Source organism: Orbicella faveolata, unplaced genomic scaffold (assembly GCF_042242905.1).
Source record: "Orbicella faveolata isolate gen_17 unplaced genomic scaffold, um_ofav_v1 contig_1, whole genome shotgun sequence".
NCBI classification, from domain to species: Eukaryota; Metazoa; Cnidaria; class Anthozoa; order Scleractinia; family Merulinidae; genus Orbicella; species Orbicella faveolata.
The window spans coordinates 7220001-7238976 of record NW_028301536.1 but is presented as its reverse complement, the minus strand read 5'-3'; the positions used below and the strand labels follow the sequence as shown (position 1 = coordinate 7238976).

Sequence of the window (18976 nt, the reverse complement as noted above, 5' to 3'; positions counted from 1 at the left end):
GCTTCCTTGTTACTGTGCAGAGAGAACATTTGTCAATATTGAAGGCCAGCTTCCAGTTGTCACTCCAGTCAACCAGCTTGTCAAGGTCGTCTTGTCAAGGCACAGTCAGTGTGAGATCTTATTGCACGGACGCAGTTAGCATCGTCAGCAAATAAAGCCAATGTACTTGAGTGGGATAACACACTTGGCATATCATCAATAAATAGCACAAATAAAGCAGGTCCAAGGAGAGAACCCTGTGGGACTCCTGAGGTAATAGGTAACCAATCCGAACTCTCGCCATCTATTACCACACGCTGCAGCCTATTGCCAAGATAACTTATGAACCAATGTAAAAATGGTCCCTTAATTCCAGACTGATCCAGTTTTCTGATCAGGTGTGCATGAGATACTGAATCAAACGCTTGTGAAAAATACAAGAAAGCGACATCAGTTTGTTCACCATGGTCGATTGTTCTGACCATAAGATGTACCGTATCCAGGAGCTGAGTGACAGTAGAGCGTCCTTTGACGAAACCATGCTACATGGAATAGATTCTATTTTTTGGGTTCTGATCACGTGATCAAAATGGCAGGAAAAACTAAAGGCGGGGAAAGGATGAATCCCGGCTCGGATCCCAGCTCAAATCGTAGCTCGGATCCTGGCTCGGATCCCAGCTCAAATCCTAACTCGGATCCTGGCTCGGATCCTGGCTCGGATCCTGGCTCGAATCCTGGCTCGGATCCTGGCTCGAATCCTGCCTCGGATCCTGGCTCGAATCCTGGCTCAGATCCTGGCTCGGATCCTAGTTCGGATCCTGGCTCGGATCCTGGCTCGAATCCTGGCTCGGATCCTGGCTCGAATCCTGGCTCGGATCCTGGCTCGAATCCTGCCTCGGATCCTGGCTCGAATCCTGGCTCAGATCCTGGCTCGGATCCTGGCTCAGATCCTGGCTCGGATCCTAGCTCGGATCCTGGCTCGGATCCTGGCTCGAATCCTGGCTCGGATCCTGGCTCGAATCCTGGCTCAGATCCTGGCTCGGATCCTGGCTCGGATCCTGGCTCGGATCCTGGCTCGAATCCTAGCTCGGATCCTGGTTCGAATCCTGGCTGGGATCCTGGCTCGGATCCTGGCTGGGATCCTGGCTCGGATCCTGGCTTAATTCTTAGTTTATCTCAGCGGGGGCAGATTTAGTGATAACTATTACTAGTTATTATTTTCTGTCGGTATCATTCCTTATGATATTGTTGCCGCCAATTCGACCAAGTAAACAACAGGAGAAGAATGCACACAACCAAAAACCAATTGGTGCCACTTGCATATCATTAGATAAAAACTGAGTATGGATGACTGCACGTTTTTGAAAGTTACACGAGTTGTTTTGTTGTCTTTTTTGATACTCGTTACCATAGTTCCTGTCACCTCCCTAGTAAGTTAAATAATTGCATCTCTTGCAATTTCTTTGCACGCACTATGCCATCTACAGGTACACGTTTACACCCGGATTTCAGTATAATTTTCTACGGATAACAACTAGTGTTCTAGCTGAAAGCCGTTAACAGTTAGTGGTCAACGATAAGCTGCTATTCTGGTGTTCTTGTTTTCAGTACAGGTTCATTAAACTTGATTTGGTCATTTTAGAAAAATTTTGTTTTTATTTTAGTCACGCACTTAGTAACGTAATTGAATACGTCAATTTCAACTCTAGCGCGCGTGTCGTGACGTGTAAACCATGCCTTGCGTGTTGGGTAGAGCATGTATCCACTGGCAAAAGTAGCCACCGTCCTTAATATCGATATGGATATCGTATGCATGATATACATGAATTACCATTTTTTGAATTTTAGGAAAATGCTGCGCGGTGCTGTTGTACATTTGTATTCGACAGCATTGGGATCAACCCTACCATGTGAATAGTTTATCTCCGGCTGTGTATGTTAGTATGGGTACTGATAGGATGACAAGTGAAATTAGGAAATTATTAGAATATGGACACAACGCAAGTGAAATTATTTCTTAAGAGCAGCTTCGCCTAAATATCAACTAGACTTGGAAATAGCGAAAAAATCGAATTTCTTCAAACTCGCCCAGAATGAAGCCCTACGGGCACTAGTTACAAAAATATCGTTTTAAGTTCGATAAATCAAAAATTATTTTTTTCCGCAATTTTTTCGTTTCGATGCCCCAAATCGGCCAAAATCCATCGAAAATAAGCGGCATATTCAGAGGCTCGTAAACTCAAAAGTAAAAATCTTCATTACAAACTGATTGCACGTCGTATTTGTACTTCCTTTTTTGTCTATTTAGAGCTAAATAGATCGTGATTTGATTAGAACTTAAATATTTGACGAATTTCCTAAATTAACGACCCAAGACAGCTTTACAAGAGGTCTACATTTAGCCTATTTTCAAATGCTAAAAAGGCGTTCTGGTACACGGCTTTTCCCAAAACGACTAGTTTGGTGTAAAAGAGCATTCTTTCTTCTTCAAATTAGTGAAATAAAATTTTTGGGTAAATAAAATCGCGAGCGCTGAGATAGCGAACTAAATGCAGCACTTCTTCCTGAAAACGTGACCTTTGACCCGAGCGTAACGAAACCGATTACTGCAAGAAAACCCGGAAGAAAAGCAAACGCTTCGTTATTTTGAAACAATTTCTAGTGATATCTCTCCGAAACCATGATTGCAAGAAACTATTTCCAGATATGAAATCTTACAGGGTCAAAAAAGGAGCTAAAGGGCGCATTTTGACACAATAACTCTGTTTGCTGAAAATTGAAGTCAATGACCGTTAACGAATTCCAGTGAAATTTGCAAACTTGAAGTATGTTAGGCGATACTTACCTGAATATTTATATCAATAGAAGAGTCGTCTTCTTGGATTAACCTTCAAAAGAAGCAGGATCCAGATTTGAAAACCTCTAAAAGAAGAAATGTTTAATGTTCCGTGACCTGCCCGCCGCTATAAATTAGCTTAAATTCCATGCACATGCCGACCGCATGTTTGTCGTAAAACTCACTTAACTCCACTGACAGTTTCCATGGGCAACCCCAAAATAAACAATCCCCAAAAATGTAAAGTGAAATTGGCTGTCTTCATGAACAGTTAGAAGCTAAAGTCAAGTTCCATTACCTTTTAAAAGTGCTTGATTCTACTTTGTTCACTCAGTAGTTACTGTCACGTTCGAATACTGCGTAGTATCGGTCACGCCAAAACACTGCAGACCGTGCAGACTGAGTAAGTTTCCCATACAAAGTCTTGTACGCGTTTGTCTATTGAATCAAAAGTCAAATACTGCGCTTGTGCAGCCTGTGGATAAATGACAAACTTTCAGATATATTTAACACTATTTTGTAACTAGACCCAAAAAAAAGGAGTCACAATGAAAAGCCCAAACAAGTGTCTGCAGTCTGCACGGTCTGCACTGTTTTGGCGTGACCGATTCGCGGCATTCGAACGTGAGAGTAGTAGACAAAGTCGACGCAAACAAATAAATTCAAGCACTTTTTAAAGGTAATGGAACTTGACTCTAGCTTCTAACTGTTCATGAAGACAGCCAATTTCACTTTACATTTTTGGGGATTGTTTATTTTGGGGTTGCCCATGGAAACTGTCAGTGGAGTTAAGTGAGTTTTACGACAAACATGCGGTCGGCATGTGCATGGAATTTAAGCTAATTTATAGCGGCGGGCAGGTCACGGAACATTAAACATTTCTTCTTTTAGAGGTTTTCAAATCTGGATCCTGCTTCTTTTGAAGGTTAATCCAAGAAGACGACTCTTCTATTGATATAAATATTCAGGTAAGTATCGCCTAACATACTTCAAGTTTGCAAATTTCACTGGAATTCGTTAACGGTCATTGACTTCAATTTTCAGCAAACAGAGTTATTGTGTCAAAATGCGCCCTTTAGCTCCTTTTTTGACCCTGTAAGATTTCATATCTGGAAATAGTTTCTTGCAATCATGGTTTCGGAGAGATATCACTAGAAATTGTTTCAAAATAACGAAGCGTTTGCTTTTCTTCCGGGTTTTCTTGCAGTAATCGGTTTCGTTACGCTCGGGTCAAAGGTCACGTTTTCAGGAAGAAGTGCTGCATTTAGTTCGCTATCTCAGCGCTCGCGATTTTATTTACCCAAAAATTTTATTTCACTAATTTGAAGAAGAAAGAATGCTCTTTTACACCAAACTAGTCGTTTTGGGAAAAGCCGTGTACCAGAACGCCTTTTTAGCATTTGAAAATAGGCTAAATGTAGACCTCTTGTAAAGCTGTCTTGGGTCGTTAATTTAGGAAATTCGTCAAATATTTAAGTTCTAATCAAATCACGATCTATTTAGCTCTAAATAGACAAAAAAGGAAGTACAAATACGACGTGCAATCAGTTTGTAATGAAGATTTTTACTTTTGAGTTTACGAGCCTCTGAATATGCCGCTTATTTTCGATGGATTTTGGCCGATTTGGGGCATCGAAACGAAAAAATTGCGGAAAAAAATAATTTTTGATTTATCGAACTTAAAACGATATTTTTGTAACTAGTGCCCGTAGGGCTTCATTCTGGGCGAGTTTGAAGAAATTCGATTTTTTCGCTATTTCCAAGTCTAGTTGATATTTAGGCGAAGCTGCTCTTAATTTCACGAGTATACCATATGATTACCTTTTAATATCATCAGTGACAAATTACGCTTACAATTGTGGGGTTTTGACTAATTTATTGTATTGAGAAATTTCCCGCGAAACGTTGCCATGGTAGTTTTGTAATTTCACATGTGTAATTATAAATTAAGACTGAAATTTCTCGCCAAAATTAAAGAATGATTTGTGATTTGATACCGAGTTCAACTTACACGGCTAACAGCTCAGTGTTGTTTGAGAAAACTCCGGGAGGCAAGTCCTCTAACTGATTCTCTTGCAACTCCCTAACAAGAAAAACATCACAGTAAGTAATTTGAACCGAGGGGTATCAGTAATTTATCTAGGGTGATTGATCAGGTGAGGGTAGTTCTCAAAAGAACTGTTGTTGGTGAATTATGTTTCTCAAAAAACCAAGGAAGGTGTCAACTTCAGAGTCTAGATAAAAGCGTTTCAGGCCGTTGCTGTAAGTTTTTATTGTTTCCCAGTTTCTTTGTGGTCTCTCGGTCGGTTTTATTTAAGTCAAGAAAAAGTCGTTGATAAGGTGCCAGTAGCTATTGACATCTGCTAAATCACGTTTGTTGTAAGCTGGTGCATTAGCGTTCCAGAGTCAGTAGCTGAATAAAGCTTTACTGAAGGTTCAACATTGAGCCGATTCCCAGCCAATTTTGTAGTCTTGGGTTAAGAACAGCCTTAATAGATGTAACTGAAGTTTCTTGAATATTTCTCTCTATTTAATACGAAATGGCTTTCTGTTCTTGTGCCATTGAAGCGAGTTAAGTTTTTATAATTAGTTACAGAAATCTGAAGCAAAGTTAAATATCTGCAATGCACATATGTGGTTCCTGTAACTTAAGAATGGCTATGGGCGAAGCAAACAAAAGCAAACTCAACAAAACCAAAACAACGCAGTTCAGATTTCTGTAAACTTCTTGTTAGTTTTGCTGCTGCTGCTCCGCACTCTTTCTCTCGTTGTGCCAGGTTTTTGCGGTGCATACAATGTTTTTCACCATTGTCGTGCTCCGTTTTAAATAGTAGGGTATGACAGGAAAGCACAACATAGCAGACGCGAATTTGAATAATTATATATTCTGTTCTTTTCGTTTTGAAATCTGGTCTTTTCATCGGGTATTCTCTGTTAAGACTATTTAATCCGCCATTAAGAAATTTTTCATTGTTTCTACGTTTTACCTGGAATTTCTCAGATTACCTTTCGTTTTCAAGATTTCAGTGAAGGGATCTCGATCATTTGACGTGGGATTGCCAGCTGCCAGCTCTGATCTTCCGCAAAGACTGGGATGAGTAGCATCTGATATCAGTTTGGTTGTTGTGTGCATCTTACACCTAAATTACCTGGTCTGAGATTTTCAGGCAAGTATTATCTGCCTTGTTTTCAATCCCACGTCAAATGATCGAGATCCCTTCACTGAAATCTTCAAAACGAAAGGTTATCTGAGAAATTCCAAGTACAACGTAGAAAAAATGAAAAATTTCTTAATGGGGGATTAAATAAGCTTAACAGGGAATACCCGATGAAAAGACCAGATTTCAAAACGAAAATAACAGAATATATAATTATTCAAATTCGCGTCTGCTATATTTGAATTGGTTCACATGCACCCGAGAACCAGACTCGTTTACTTTTACTTTTTGAGAGTGGAACTTTTGCTCAAAACATGGTCCTGAGGCCGACGTCATCTAGTGCGGTTATCATGGCAACGATTACATCTGCCGATCCAAATATGGTTGTTTTTGTTTATCCCCCAAGGTAGCCTACCTCCACACAAAAATTGAAGGGGGGTTAAAATTTTTCATTTCCAACTTTGCTTCACTTTCCTGGAGAATTGCTCTTAAAGTGCTTTCCTAAGGGTGTTGACGAATGTGTTGCTTGCTGTTGAACGTTTGTATTCAACAGTATTGCGAGCAACCTAATTTCTCTCCAGCTGTGTTTGTTAAGAATAGGATTGATACTGAGTTCAACTTACAGCGACTTCAGCTTAGTGTTGTTTGAGAAAACTTCGGGAGGCAAGTCCTTTAACTGATTCTCCGACAATTTGCTAACAACAAAAACGTCACAGTAATTAGTTGGAGCCGAGTGGTATCAGTAATTTATCTAGGGTGATTGACTGGGGAGGCTAGTTCTGAAAGGTCTAGATCTAGTCTAGCTAAAAGCGTTTGTCGGTTGAAGGTGCTAGAAAGTGGTATGAGCTGTATGTGCAAAGTTTGTCAACAATTCGGCTATTATTCTTCATAAGCACTTAACGACTGGCAACATTTCGGCAATTATTCATTAAGAAGCTCTTAATGACTGGCCCCAAGGGATACAGTGAGTTTTTTCCCCGTATCCCACAATATTACCAGAAACAAAACTCACTGTTTCCCGTAGGGCCAATCATTAAGTGTTTTGTTATACCTCCCAACACAAAAATAATAATAATAAAAAAAAAAAAAACGGAGAAAAATTGTAGTTGTTTAGCATTTAACGGGAGAAACCGGTTCGTCAACAGTTTGTGGAGCTGGCGCGCTTTTCAAAAATTAAAACAGCATAACGAGTGGCGACCCTTCTGGGCTCGATTTCCGCCGCTCTCTCGAGTTCAGTCTACGTTCCTCCCCGGGGACTGACGGCTGCACGCGTGAGCGGGAAAGCACGCTTGTGAAGTAAATTCATAATTTAATTCATGCAGCGCACCTGGTCGCCGGGAATGTCATCTGATTACAACCTGGACAGGCCCACCCAACAACTACGGCTCGAAACATTTTTGTGCATTTTCCGTTCTCTTTTTTAAAATTTTGTTTTTCCAACCTACTTTGTTTCACATTTTCGCTGCGGAAGAGCACTGTATGCATGGATACTGTGTTGTAAGGAAGAGATTTTTTAAGCAGAGTAGCGCCGTTGGACTGTGGTTTAACAAACTGATCATGCATGCCAAAGGTCACATGGTCTGCATGGTTTCCGCTGTTAACTTGACCACCTGTAATTGTATGCTTAATTGGTAGTTCGGTTTGCTTTACCTGCGATTTAGCTCATTTAATGAAATACATCTATTGGACTGACTGTTTTGTTTCTTGAGCTCAATGTTTAGGTTTATCCATCTCTTTGTTGACTTTGTTATCCGACGTTCCGGAACCAAATGATTCAAATTTTCCCGACCCTGTTCGCTGAAAAAGTAACACATCTTGGCCATTGACCAACTTTTCTATCGTTTCTCGTTGTAAATTTTCAAACTTTCGATCTCAAATGTCTCTGAAGTTCTCTCGCACGCTATTTATCCTCCATCCCGGGCCGCAATCCGAACTGACGAGATAATTTATGCCCGACAAAACTCTGCGGGTGGTTATCTGATTGGTTAAGACGAACAAAAGGATCGCCATGAGTCCAGCCGTGTCTTCGGGGGAGGAGAGCGGGCTCCTCTCCTGACTATAAAATGTTTAAGCAAGCAACCGGAACGATGGTCCTGCTGGTGTACGTTGGATCAATAGTGATCTAATCGGCTTCACATGTAAAATGAAGAATACAAAAGCAAAAACCGACACAACGTAGGATGATTTTTTGAAGGTGTGCTATATTTCGGCTGGCCAAACCAGCCTTCTTCAGGTACAATGAAAATTTTACATTGGGACGTGTTTTTTTGCAGCCGATATTTACGTAATACCGGAAATATGTAAAAGTAATTGACAGTGTAAATTAAGGATAAGCATACGGTAAAATAAAATAACATGACAAAAGAACATAATAAAAGAAAACAAATGGAAACAATTATATGTTTCTTCGCGGATGTTCAGACCATCAGGATCAATTGTTCTGCCTTTTTGAATCGAAAAAGCTTCCCTGGCCTCACGGATAGAGTCTCGGTTCGAAAAGATTTTTTCGACGGGGATTAATTGCATGTCGTTAGCAGTGTGGTTAGGAGAGGACAGGAAATGTTCGGCGGCTGTAGTAGGCTGTAGTACTAACAACAAATCTAAACCTCTCTCCTGAACAGCGGCAGGTAATCGAACCTACGACCCTTCCCGATCGATCCGAAGGAATCGTAAACGTTTTCGCGTAACCAAAGCAGTTCATCGCCTGCAACGATGTCGTTCTTGATCGTAGTAATAATCGTCTTTTGTAGCAGCTTGTAGCAGCCGAGAAGGTGAGAAGATAAGTTTAAACTCTGAGAATTCAACCAGCTGTCACTTTACACCAGGACAAAGAAATTGTAAAATCAAATTGGAATCGGCAGTGGGGAAGTTTCAAGAAACATATACCTGACTTCAAGAAAAGCTCAGGAGGAAGCCTTGAGCCAGGTTAAAGAACAAGCAGATTCTAGCAATCCAAAATGTTATGACATTTAATTGCCAGAATAAGTCAAAGCTCCGTGGTGTAATATTGTGCCATGTATAAATTTCATGTACTTGGAGGATGTAGCAAACAGTATGAACATTTCAACTTGAAATTTGGTTTGTTTCTTCGCAGATGTTATCTGTTACACTTTTATTAGCTACAAAAGCTTTTGCTATTAGAGATATAGAATATCTTTAACTGACACCTCCCCTGTACTCCCCCCTCCCCCACAAACACAAACAAACCCTTTATGGTTAGGCAAGTATTTTATTTGTTTTTAGATATAGCCTCCACCCAAATGCATTTTTAAAATTATTTGTGGAAATGTTGTGTCAAAGAAAATAACCATAAGCACAAGCTGACCACTGCCCTTCTCTCTCTTCACTTTAATAAAGGAAGCAGCTACAAGTAGCACAACTCCACTTCCATTATTACAAATTGTAGTTCCAGAAAATATCCATACCCCCATTTCACGTACGCCCTCATCCTCCCCGGAATTTCCATATTTTGAAGACAGAAATAACCCTCCCACCCCTCCGGAATATCCACAAGTATTGTTTTGCATGAACACGAAATTATCTTAAGTCCTTGCGTGATTATGTAAAGTCCCTAGGGGCATACCTCTATAAAAAGGATCACGCGGTTCGAATCTCGCAGAGGGGACGCTAATTCGTTAAGAGACGCTAAGTTCATACAGAGAAAGAATCATAACCTAAACGCAAGGTTTACGAACGGGAAAGCATTACAAGAATTGTAAGTAGAATTATAACATATTTTCAGTGTGTATTACTTCAAGGACAATTACGACAATTACGGCACAGAGCCTCAAAGTAATTGTAATTTGTTTCTTTCAGTTTGACTGTATACTTCCAGACAGAAGGAGTGTAAAAATAAATCCTCATAATTCCCAGCTGTTATGGTCTGATTCAAGTGCAAAACAAGTATTTTATACACCCCCCATACCCTCTGGAAAACATAGTTTTGACAAGAAAGTGTGTTAAAGTTAAAGTAAATACTCCTAACACTTAGGCGTAGATGCATTGCACATCAACGCTGTTTATTCTCGATTGATATCGATCGTAACATCTGAAGATACACACAAAGAAAACATACAGCAATGTATTGAAACATGCTTTAATAGAAAATAGATAAAATGGTAACTTGTCAAATTACCTTCCTATACGACTATTTTCCTTTGTAAATGTGGCACAATTTCCGTTGAAGGACTGATAAGATGAGTATGGATCAAATTGACACCACAGGTTCTTTTTACGCGGATGCGAAGCAATCCGTGTTAGAAATTAGATCGAGTGTTTTTTTTTTTTCTTCATTGTAGTCGCAAATAGCAAGGCAAGTTGTTGTTGGCTACAGGTAATAACAATGTAGCCAATGGTAACTCCTGCCGTTTTTTATCCGGATTCAAGGTTGGCTTTGTCGCAACATGGAAAGCTTCATGTGGTAAGCTTTGAGACTGCTTCACGAGATACACAAACCCTCAACTTGCCTCGAAATGTGAGCGAATGTTATGCGTGACAAGTTGTGAGTTTGAGGACCGAGCAGCAAAGGCAAAATTAATTTGTTGCTCAAAGTAGAACCGCTCTCAACTATTCGCAACAACAAGTTAATCACGCAAGGTGAAAAACTCGAAACATCAGCCAAATTGAGAGTTTTTGTATCGAATATATCGTCGCCGCCTTAAAGCGGCGATATACGAGATACGGGTTTTTGTTTCTCGTTTTTGTTTCGCTGCCTTTAGAACACAGCACAACATATTCCTTTTTTTTTTGGTATAACACGTTAGGTGGACTGCATGTGTTCAAAGAAAATTTGGAGGTGTATATTTAATAAAGAACCATCGAAATAACCTCTTGTTTAGTTATTACAAACTTGGATTTCGTTTTTTTGAGCTTAATTTATTTTCGCATTGCTTCGATTTGAAAAATTTAAACCTGGAAAAGCATTTCGAACGCTTGAGGAAGGACTTATTGTTTACCCTGCAACTTACTTGATCTGACCAAATGTCTATATGTTGTTTACACTTCCAGAACAGACAGCAGCGTCTTAAGAAACTAGAATTCCTTTTTAAGAACGAGCAAAGCCATACATAACCAGCCGAACGAGAACTGTACGGCTCGTAGAAAACTTGGGGTATCATTCGCAATAAACTGTTCAGAATAATAGAAAACAATATATTGATTCGAGAGCATCCATGTGTTCTAATCGATTCAGGCGACACGTATGCAAATAGCGTTCGGAAAATTACTAGCGTTTTGATTTCTTTTGAGCGTGGTTGTTTGCTTGAGGACGTTTTATCTACTTCTAAACGAAAAGGTGAATGAATGGAAGGGCATCTAAAAACTAACTCGACCGTCTCACCCCCCTTCCCCTCCGGAATTTCCTGGTTCTCGTTGACTCCTCTCCACCCCTCCGAAATTTCAAATTCCCTCCGTGTTGGTGGTATGGATATTTTCTGGAACCACACAACAACAAAATTCAATAAATAATAACAATTAAATCATCCATGCAAATAACTGTGCAAAAATATGAAAATAATTAATAATATAAATGATGAAAGAACCAATCAGACAAGAGGGTTTTCAATATGTAATGCACCGGTTGGAGTCTCTACTAACCATAAATCAAACATAAAAGAAGTGTACAGAGTAGCATTAATATTCCCCTAACAAAACTATCGTGTTATCAGCCTTTGGAAGATTATTTATTTCACTCCGATATTTACTATTCTTTGTTAATTTTCAGACCAAAATAGTGCTGTAAATTCCACAAAGCATGACCACCTTAAGATTTATGGTATATGGATAATTCAAATGACAATGTTGCTCTTGCAGTTCCATAATAGAGAAAGAGAAGGAGATGGAGATAGAGCCACCAATAATGGTAAAGTTATGTTGCTGATGTTCTAATCAACCAAAAAAAGTTACAACGATGCCTTCAAGATGTATTGTTGTACAATGTTGCATTACAGGCTGAATAGCCTTTCATCCCCAGTTACGTCATACGAATTGTAATAAAACCCTGACACTGCATCATTTCCCATTCATCTTGTTCATCTAGTTTCCCAAAAAATTATTCCATAGTGTATGGCACACCAATATGAATCACTCTCTTCACATTAGGCACGTCTACATTTACAGCGGAGCTCCGGCGGCCCGAAGGGCCGCCAAGCGGAACCCCATACTCATATAGGAAAGAAAAGGAAACCCATGAGTTGATTTTCTTATGGTTATCACGGCTAGCTCGTGGGCGCGTACGCACGACGACGGCGGCGACGACGACGGAGTCGCGCAACATGCCGTATTTGACATAAAGATGTTGGCTGAAATGCGTAGTAGACCCAGGTGGATAGAACTGCTGTTTGCCAAGTTCTTGCTAGATATAACAAACAGAACTCACCAGAAGGTTTCCAAGTTGCTTTTGAAAATTGTCAAGAAATTAACTCTTCTTTGAGTTATATTGCAAATAATGACCTCCATAACATTTATTGCCTTCTCATTCTTCCTGTTGCCCTTGGTTAAATTCTAGAGAAGGTTGTTTTTCCCTGTTTGGTTTGGCTTTCACGGTATTAACATTTTCCATACCTTCATTGTAGGCTCTATAACAAGCTGTTACACAATATAGAGAGAATATGTTTCGGACTATTTCGCATAAGTACCCAAAAGATCAAAAGAAAACTGTTCAGGATCGATGTTTTACGACAAAAAATTAAAACAAGCCAAACAGAAAAAGTATCTTGCGGGGCCAGCGAAAGGGGTTTGGGGGGGGGGGGGGCGGGGGGGGGGAGTTTAATGATCTCTTGATTGTGGAAGACTCTTCTATATATATATAAATTTATATATATATATATATATGAAAAGAACAAAATGGGGCTCTTTGAAAAAAAGGTAGGAAAGTTGGCACCGTTGTAAAAGAACTCGTTAAATACATTCCCTGCACGGAATGATGAGTAAAATTAAAATATACACAAAAAGTCTCTGAGTTCAAATAGTTGTTATTCTGCTACTCTCTTCAAACCTATGTAAATAACCAGGATGTAAATAGTTCTTACCACTGTTAACTTTTATCCTCCTCTATCGGCTCGACTTGTATTTTAAAAGTCTTTTAAAATCTTCTCTTCCTCAGTGATGGAGTTTCCATAAACGCTTTCTTGTGTCCATAAGCAAATTTTACAATGTCATTGATAGACGTATTACACGAAGTATCCTGATTACTTTGCTTTAACAACTGCACCTCGCTCGTTTAACTTCTATATTTTATCGAACATGATCGCATATGAAAGAGAAGAAACAACAACACAGCTGTCCCTGCCTTTTTCTAGACGCTCCACCAAAAAAGGCAAAAAGAAACCCGTTGGTGAAATATTCAGAAAAAATTGCAATCGTTTCCAAAGCGACGGTATTCAAGGTGTCTTTCTGTTCTCTTTTTAACTCTGAATCACTGGACTTCAGCGAAGTGAAAGCCTCTGTCAAGGCTTCTTCGAATTCCCATCTGTCGACACTGACTTACAACACATGTACAGCCCTTCTGACCTTCTCTCGCTACCTCTCTGCCCTCCCTCAGGATTAATTTCTGAGTATGAGCAGATGTGTTGGCAGGAATTATGCATGCGCCATCTGTTGTCCGTGATTTACGGATATCCGGTATTGGCTGCGACCAGAGCCCTCCATTTCGCCGACCACGTGACCAAAGACCCGGAGGCTCTGGGGACGAGAATGGAGTTCGGCCTCTTAATACGGGGAGCTTAAGAAAACCACGACGGTAACGGCAACGGGAACGTCTCTTGACAAGAGATTCAATAAACAGTAGAATGGCATGTGCGTTATGATTCTTTGCCGTCCTCTGCAAAACAACAATGTGAGATTCTGCGCTGTCTGGAGAACGAGAACCACAACGGCTAATTTTTTACATTTCTATTTCAAATTTATCGCTGTGTTTCAGATTCAATTACGTGATGGTTTTGACAGTGACTTTAAAGTAACGCGAGATTCGTGGGTATAATATGAATTCATTTTTTAATCGACGTTGTTCTCGTCGTGGTTTCTTAAACTCCCTAATAATTCCAAGACGGTGGCTGGAACTGGTCAAGAATTGGTAAGAACATATCTTTTCCGTTCGGACATTTCGGTTGGAAATTTTTGGACTAACTTTCAAGACATTCCGTTTATTTCGGAAATTGTCTGCAACTCCTTTAATCAGCAGTCTCTCCCTTAGTCATTACCAGTTCTTAAACGGCCAATTTAGACAAAACACACATGGAGTTGCCATTTTGGTCAGATTAGAGCTGTTTTTATCGAGTTTTTCGAAAATGTTTGCTTTTGTCGAAGGCAAGGCACGATTTAAATACCACTTATAAACATGAGCAGGAGGCCTGTGAGGTATCGCGCTCAAGAAATACTTGATTATAATTTGGATGGAAACTTCGCTTTTCCCTCGGATAACGGCTTTGAATCTGACATCGAAGGATTCGAAAGTGACAATGACGATGATTTAACACGCAAATGCCACATCAGGAGCCAGATTGATTTGAGAAATTTCGTCATTATTGAGGATTAGGAAGCAGAGGACGCAGATGATAGCGATTTAAGAGCAGCAGGAAGGCCAAATAACCATTCTTTCGGAGTGTTGTCCAATACTCACCACTTGTTCAAGTCGCGAAGGTTCGCAAATTGACGCGTAGCACACTTTTAAAGAAAAGGTTGTTTCTAGTTTATTTCTTACTTCTCGATGGCTTCGCGTTTGCCTCGCCATGAAGTTCAAAAGGGAGCGAAGGTTGTGTTTTTTCGCTGCCGTCAATAAACTTGACGGACCTCTCAAGAAACAGATGTTCACTTTAACTTGTTCAAAAGGTAATGGTATGCGGGTTGTGACTGGTGGATTTTGATCCATTTTTTTAATTTGTTCGGGTTTTGGTTTTGTGAGGTTCCTCTATTATGCAGCGAAAAAATGAAACATTCAAGGAGAAGCAAAATTACACGGGTGTCTGGAAAACCCGAATAGTTAATAGCGAACAGCGAATAGTCCCGAATAGCGAATAGCGAATAGTACGAATAGTCTCCAATAGTGCGAATAGTGGCGCACAGTCTCGAATAATGGCGAATAGTGGCAAATAGTGGCAAATTAGTGGCAAATCGTAGCAAATAAGGTACCCACTATCTCGCAGTCAACCTCGCAGCAACGTGGAACGGGATTTTCCCGCTAAAAAGCACAGACGCTTATCAGGACAAAAGGTGTTTCTAAACGTAATTTCTTCTGTTTTAACCACTCCAAAAGCGTAAATACGTCTTTATTAGGTTATCCTTATGTTTTCTGTTTTCTTAATGTCGGCGATGGACAGCCTGAACCTGCGTCCGGAGAAGAAAAGGTAATAAATTCACTGAAATTCTGTTGCTTATTTGGATAATTAATTAACGCAAGGATACTAGACCTAAGGCGGTGACTATTGACGACTATTCGTCACTATTTTTTGCCGTCCTCAGCGGGCAGAGGCGGTGATATCGAAAAACCGAAACGGTGAAATTCGAGATTTGCCTTCTAGTGTCCTGGCTAATGAACGTCTAGAGACCTAGACTGATTGCTCTTGAAGTTATTTCAACTTTTTCCCCGCGCGCTCAAGATAATGTAGTGGAGCAAATATCGAATGCACTAAGCGCACGGAGACAGCTTTGGAGATGTTAAATTCAAGGCTACGAGAGGTGAGTTCACGTTCGATTCTTTCAGGCAAATGCAAATAGTTACCCCTGCTAGCATTGATTACTAAGCCACAACAACTGCTGGTATTCCAGTAATGATTTTTTTCCAACATAATAGGCACTTTCATTTTTAATGATCCGCATAAAGGTGCTGATAATATTTTCATGATATTTTGGGAGGGAATAAAATTATTCAGTGTGTTGTTCGTTTTATCAGTTACATCAGGCGTTCATGATGAAGCCAAGATACCTTATAAAGTAGTTGCAATACACGGTTGTTATTCATGTCACCCTTGGCCCCAAACCCAGGTTGGCACATCCTTCTTAACATAATGTTCAGGACGTGGGGGTAACATCAAACAAAGAACATATCCTTTTCAAAAACCCTTGAATTATTTGCTATTAAACCATTAGCCTTCCCCATCTGGGTTGAGGCATTATCCCCAACCAACCCTGAAACATTAGTTATGCCATGAACAACATGATATTCTACATCAGACTGGTGTTTTCCTGACCCACTCGCAGTCAAACTGTTACCAAGGACATATGCCCTGGGCTTATTGATCTCTGGGCACCGGGTGTGGACACCTACAATGCGCCGCTCTTCGCCACCTTTGTTGGAGTCATCACTCCATACATGGAAATAATATTGGCTACTTGCAATTTTTTTGCGTAATATTAGTTTATCGGCCTCACCTAATAGGATATTTCAGTCTGCAGTGTGGATGGCGAGACAACATTTGTTGGGGGGCTACAGTTAAATAAAATACTAGAAATTGGATGTAATGCGATGGGTGTCTTTTGGCTAGAAAGCAAACATACATGCTGTTAATATCTCATGTAGGCTAGAAACATGACTGTTCTGTGATTTGTTCCATTTTTGCCGTGAGAAAATGTGTCCACAAGGGAATACCTAGGTTTCTTTACATTTTCACCATTTTCCTTTAATTGTCTTTTCAGCTTTTTGGAAGCAGATTTGGTCCCTCGTAGTTTGTTATCGACTTGTTTCGTTTTCAATTCAATAGACTTCAAAGTTCTTTCACGCTTCTTTGCTTCAGTTTGTAACTTTAAGACACCTTTCATTAGGTCATTGTTAATTCTTCTCAAAAATACTGTAAATATGAAAATGTCATAATAATTAAAAACTGTTCCTTACTATGATAAATAGGACCCTTACAAGTTTTATGAGAGTACAAACTTTTATTTTGTGTCATTTGAATAATGAATTTAAGGATAGAAAAATTAAAGTATGCGGTGTACTTGTGTGGATTTCTGAAAGTTACTGTTTCCTCGGTCTGCTTATATCGAGTCGACATGTTGACCTGCTAATTTACAAAATAAAAGGCAGACAAACCCTTTGGGAAAAAATGCATTCTCACAAAAGTTATGTCTAGACTAAAATTTGTTGGTCATATGCATGCACTTTCGGTTAAAAGGCTGTGTTTTTTTTTTCTACCAGAAGTTCTGGCGTAATATACGAAAGCCGGCCGGTCACATAAAATTAAACATAATCTAAATATCTATCTAATTTTGAACATTTCGCAATGATTTGAGCAAGCAGGCTTTTTCAAAAGAGGATTTAGCTCCGATTCAAATCTTGTTTACTGCGTACCCAGCTATAAAAGAGCCCTTTTTTTGCGAAGCGGTGATATCCAGTCCAGAGTATGTTATTAAATTTTTGTTTGCTTCGCAACTAGGCGTCCAACTCGATGACCAAAATCGCCGCTTCAAGTTTGGTATTTAGACACAAACCCGTGCCCTATGTGACCATACCATTTAGTTTGCTTTATTTTACAAACTGTTTTTACTATTTTGCTTTTAAGTATTCCTTGACCCCTTGTAGTGGTAATATATTAACCTATAAGTTTGAATTTAAAAATTTTGGTGACAACACCGGTAACCATTGGCCGTCGATATAAAACCCGGCAGATGGAACATTCCGGAACATCCCGGAACATCGAATAATTATAATAATTATGACAAAAATATGTAAAATTAGATTAGAGCAGCGCATTCACGCGCGTACTTCGCATGTCTGGTCTACTTAAAACTAAGTTTGATCGAATGTCAGATAACGATCTGCATGTGAAATTGAACTAGCGATGAGTAGATTATAGCCTGCGGTAAAAGTATTTTTAATTAATTAAGTATTAACTTTTACTGGACGAAACATTATCTAAGAAATGCATTTCAACAGTTGGCGACACTTAGATTTTAATTTCAGATCGCCAACACATGTAACAAATATTTCGTGAGACAATAAAGTTTTGACCAGTGACCCTGCAAGACAGCGCGCGCGTCGCCAGATGTTTGTAAATTTTGTGTTTGTATTTGTTTACACTTCATCAGAGCTCGAGCAATCCGAACTAGTTTAAAAAAAAGAAACTCAATGCCGAAGAGTTTCTATTTCCATCTCATGGAGAAACTATTTCCTCATGAGAAATCGTGTATATACGCATATCTTTGTATTGACGTAATGAATTGAATAAAGAAATCACACTCGTGTATTCATATTTTTAGGTCTGATTAAGGAGTTCGAACGCCACCACCTTGGTTTTCTGTGAAGAACGAAATCTGGGAATAAGGGACAGTCACGGCATTAAACTGACGGCGAACGACTGGAAGGAATGGATTACTCTTCTTAGTTGCTAGCCTTCACTCATTGCAATCACTTTGGTTTTTCTTTCTTTTTTCCTGTTTTTTTTTTTTTTATTTGTTATATTTTTGTTTTGTTTTTATTTTCCGAGCTGATATCAATATATTTTTGTTTGATTTAATTTCTAAAAATTTAATTTTACATATTTTTTGCATAATTATTATGATTATTCGATGTTTCGTGATGTTCCGGAATGTGCGGGATGTTCCGGAATGTTCCATGTTCCTGGTTTTATCGACGGCCATAACCATTGACATCGCCACAATTTTTTAAAATTATGTGTTTGTGGGAAAGCGGCATTTAGTGTTAATTCAGAAACTTTAAGAAACACTTTTTAGGAGATTTATAGACGGCTTGATGACTACTTGAGCAGACACTTACCTATACTTCGTCGTAGAGTTTGTATTGTCCTCTTCAGGCCGGCACTTTCACACTGTAGGCGTTTACAGAATCGCTCAAGTTTGTCGATTTTTTCCTCGCTCGACAGGTTTTTCAATTCTACTCGGACACTGTTTGTAGCTTTTTTTTTTTTTCACGTTTTCATTGGTAATTTCTTTCTTCTTCTTTACTGACGGTTGATTTAACCGGGAAAACTGACTGCCGTGAACTATTTTTCGTCCCATCTGCTCGACATTTTGTTGTAATTTAAAAATAAGTTGCTTCAGTGAGCTTGAATGT

General features: G+C 39.5%; 1 protein-coding gene and 1 pseudogene across 1 annotated transcript in view; both read right to left on the bottom strand.

Annotated features, from left to right (window-relative positions):
* Nucleotides 1-4611: 4611 nt before the first annotated feature.
* Nucleotides 4612-18976, bottom strand: part of LOC149117892 (uncharacterized) — a 41345-nt gene continuing 26980 nt past the window's right edge. Inside the window, exons 8-9 of the mRNA XM_089287217.1 lie at nt 6597-6668; nt 4612-4898 (exon numbers count right to left, since the gene is read on the bottom strand). Of these exons, the coding sequence (XP_089143343.1) occupies nt 4823-4898; nt 6597-6668 (148 nt within the window). The 3' untranslated portion in view covers nt 4612-4822. The remainder of the gene's footprint in view (nt 4899-6596; nt 6669-18976) is intronic.
* Nucleotides 14858-18976, bottom strand: part of LOC149117893 (uncharacterized) — a 4313-nt pseudogene continuing 194 nt past the window's right edge.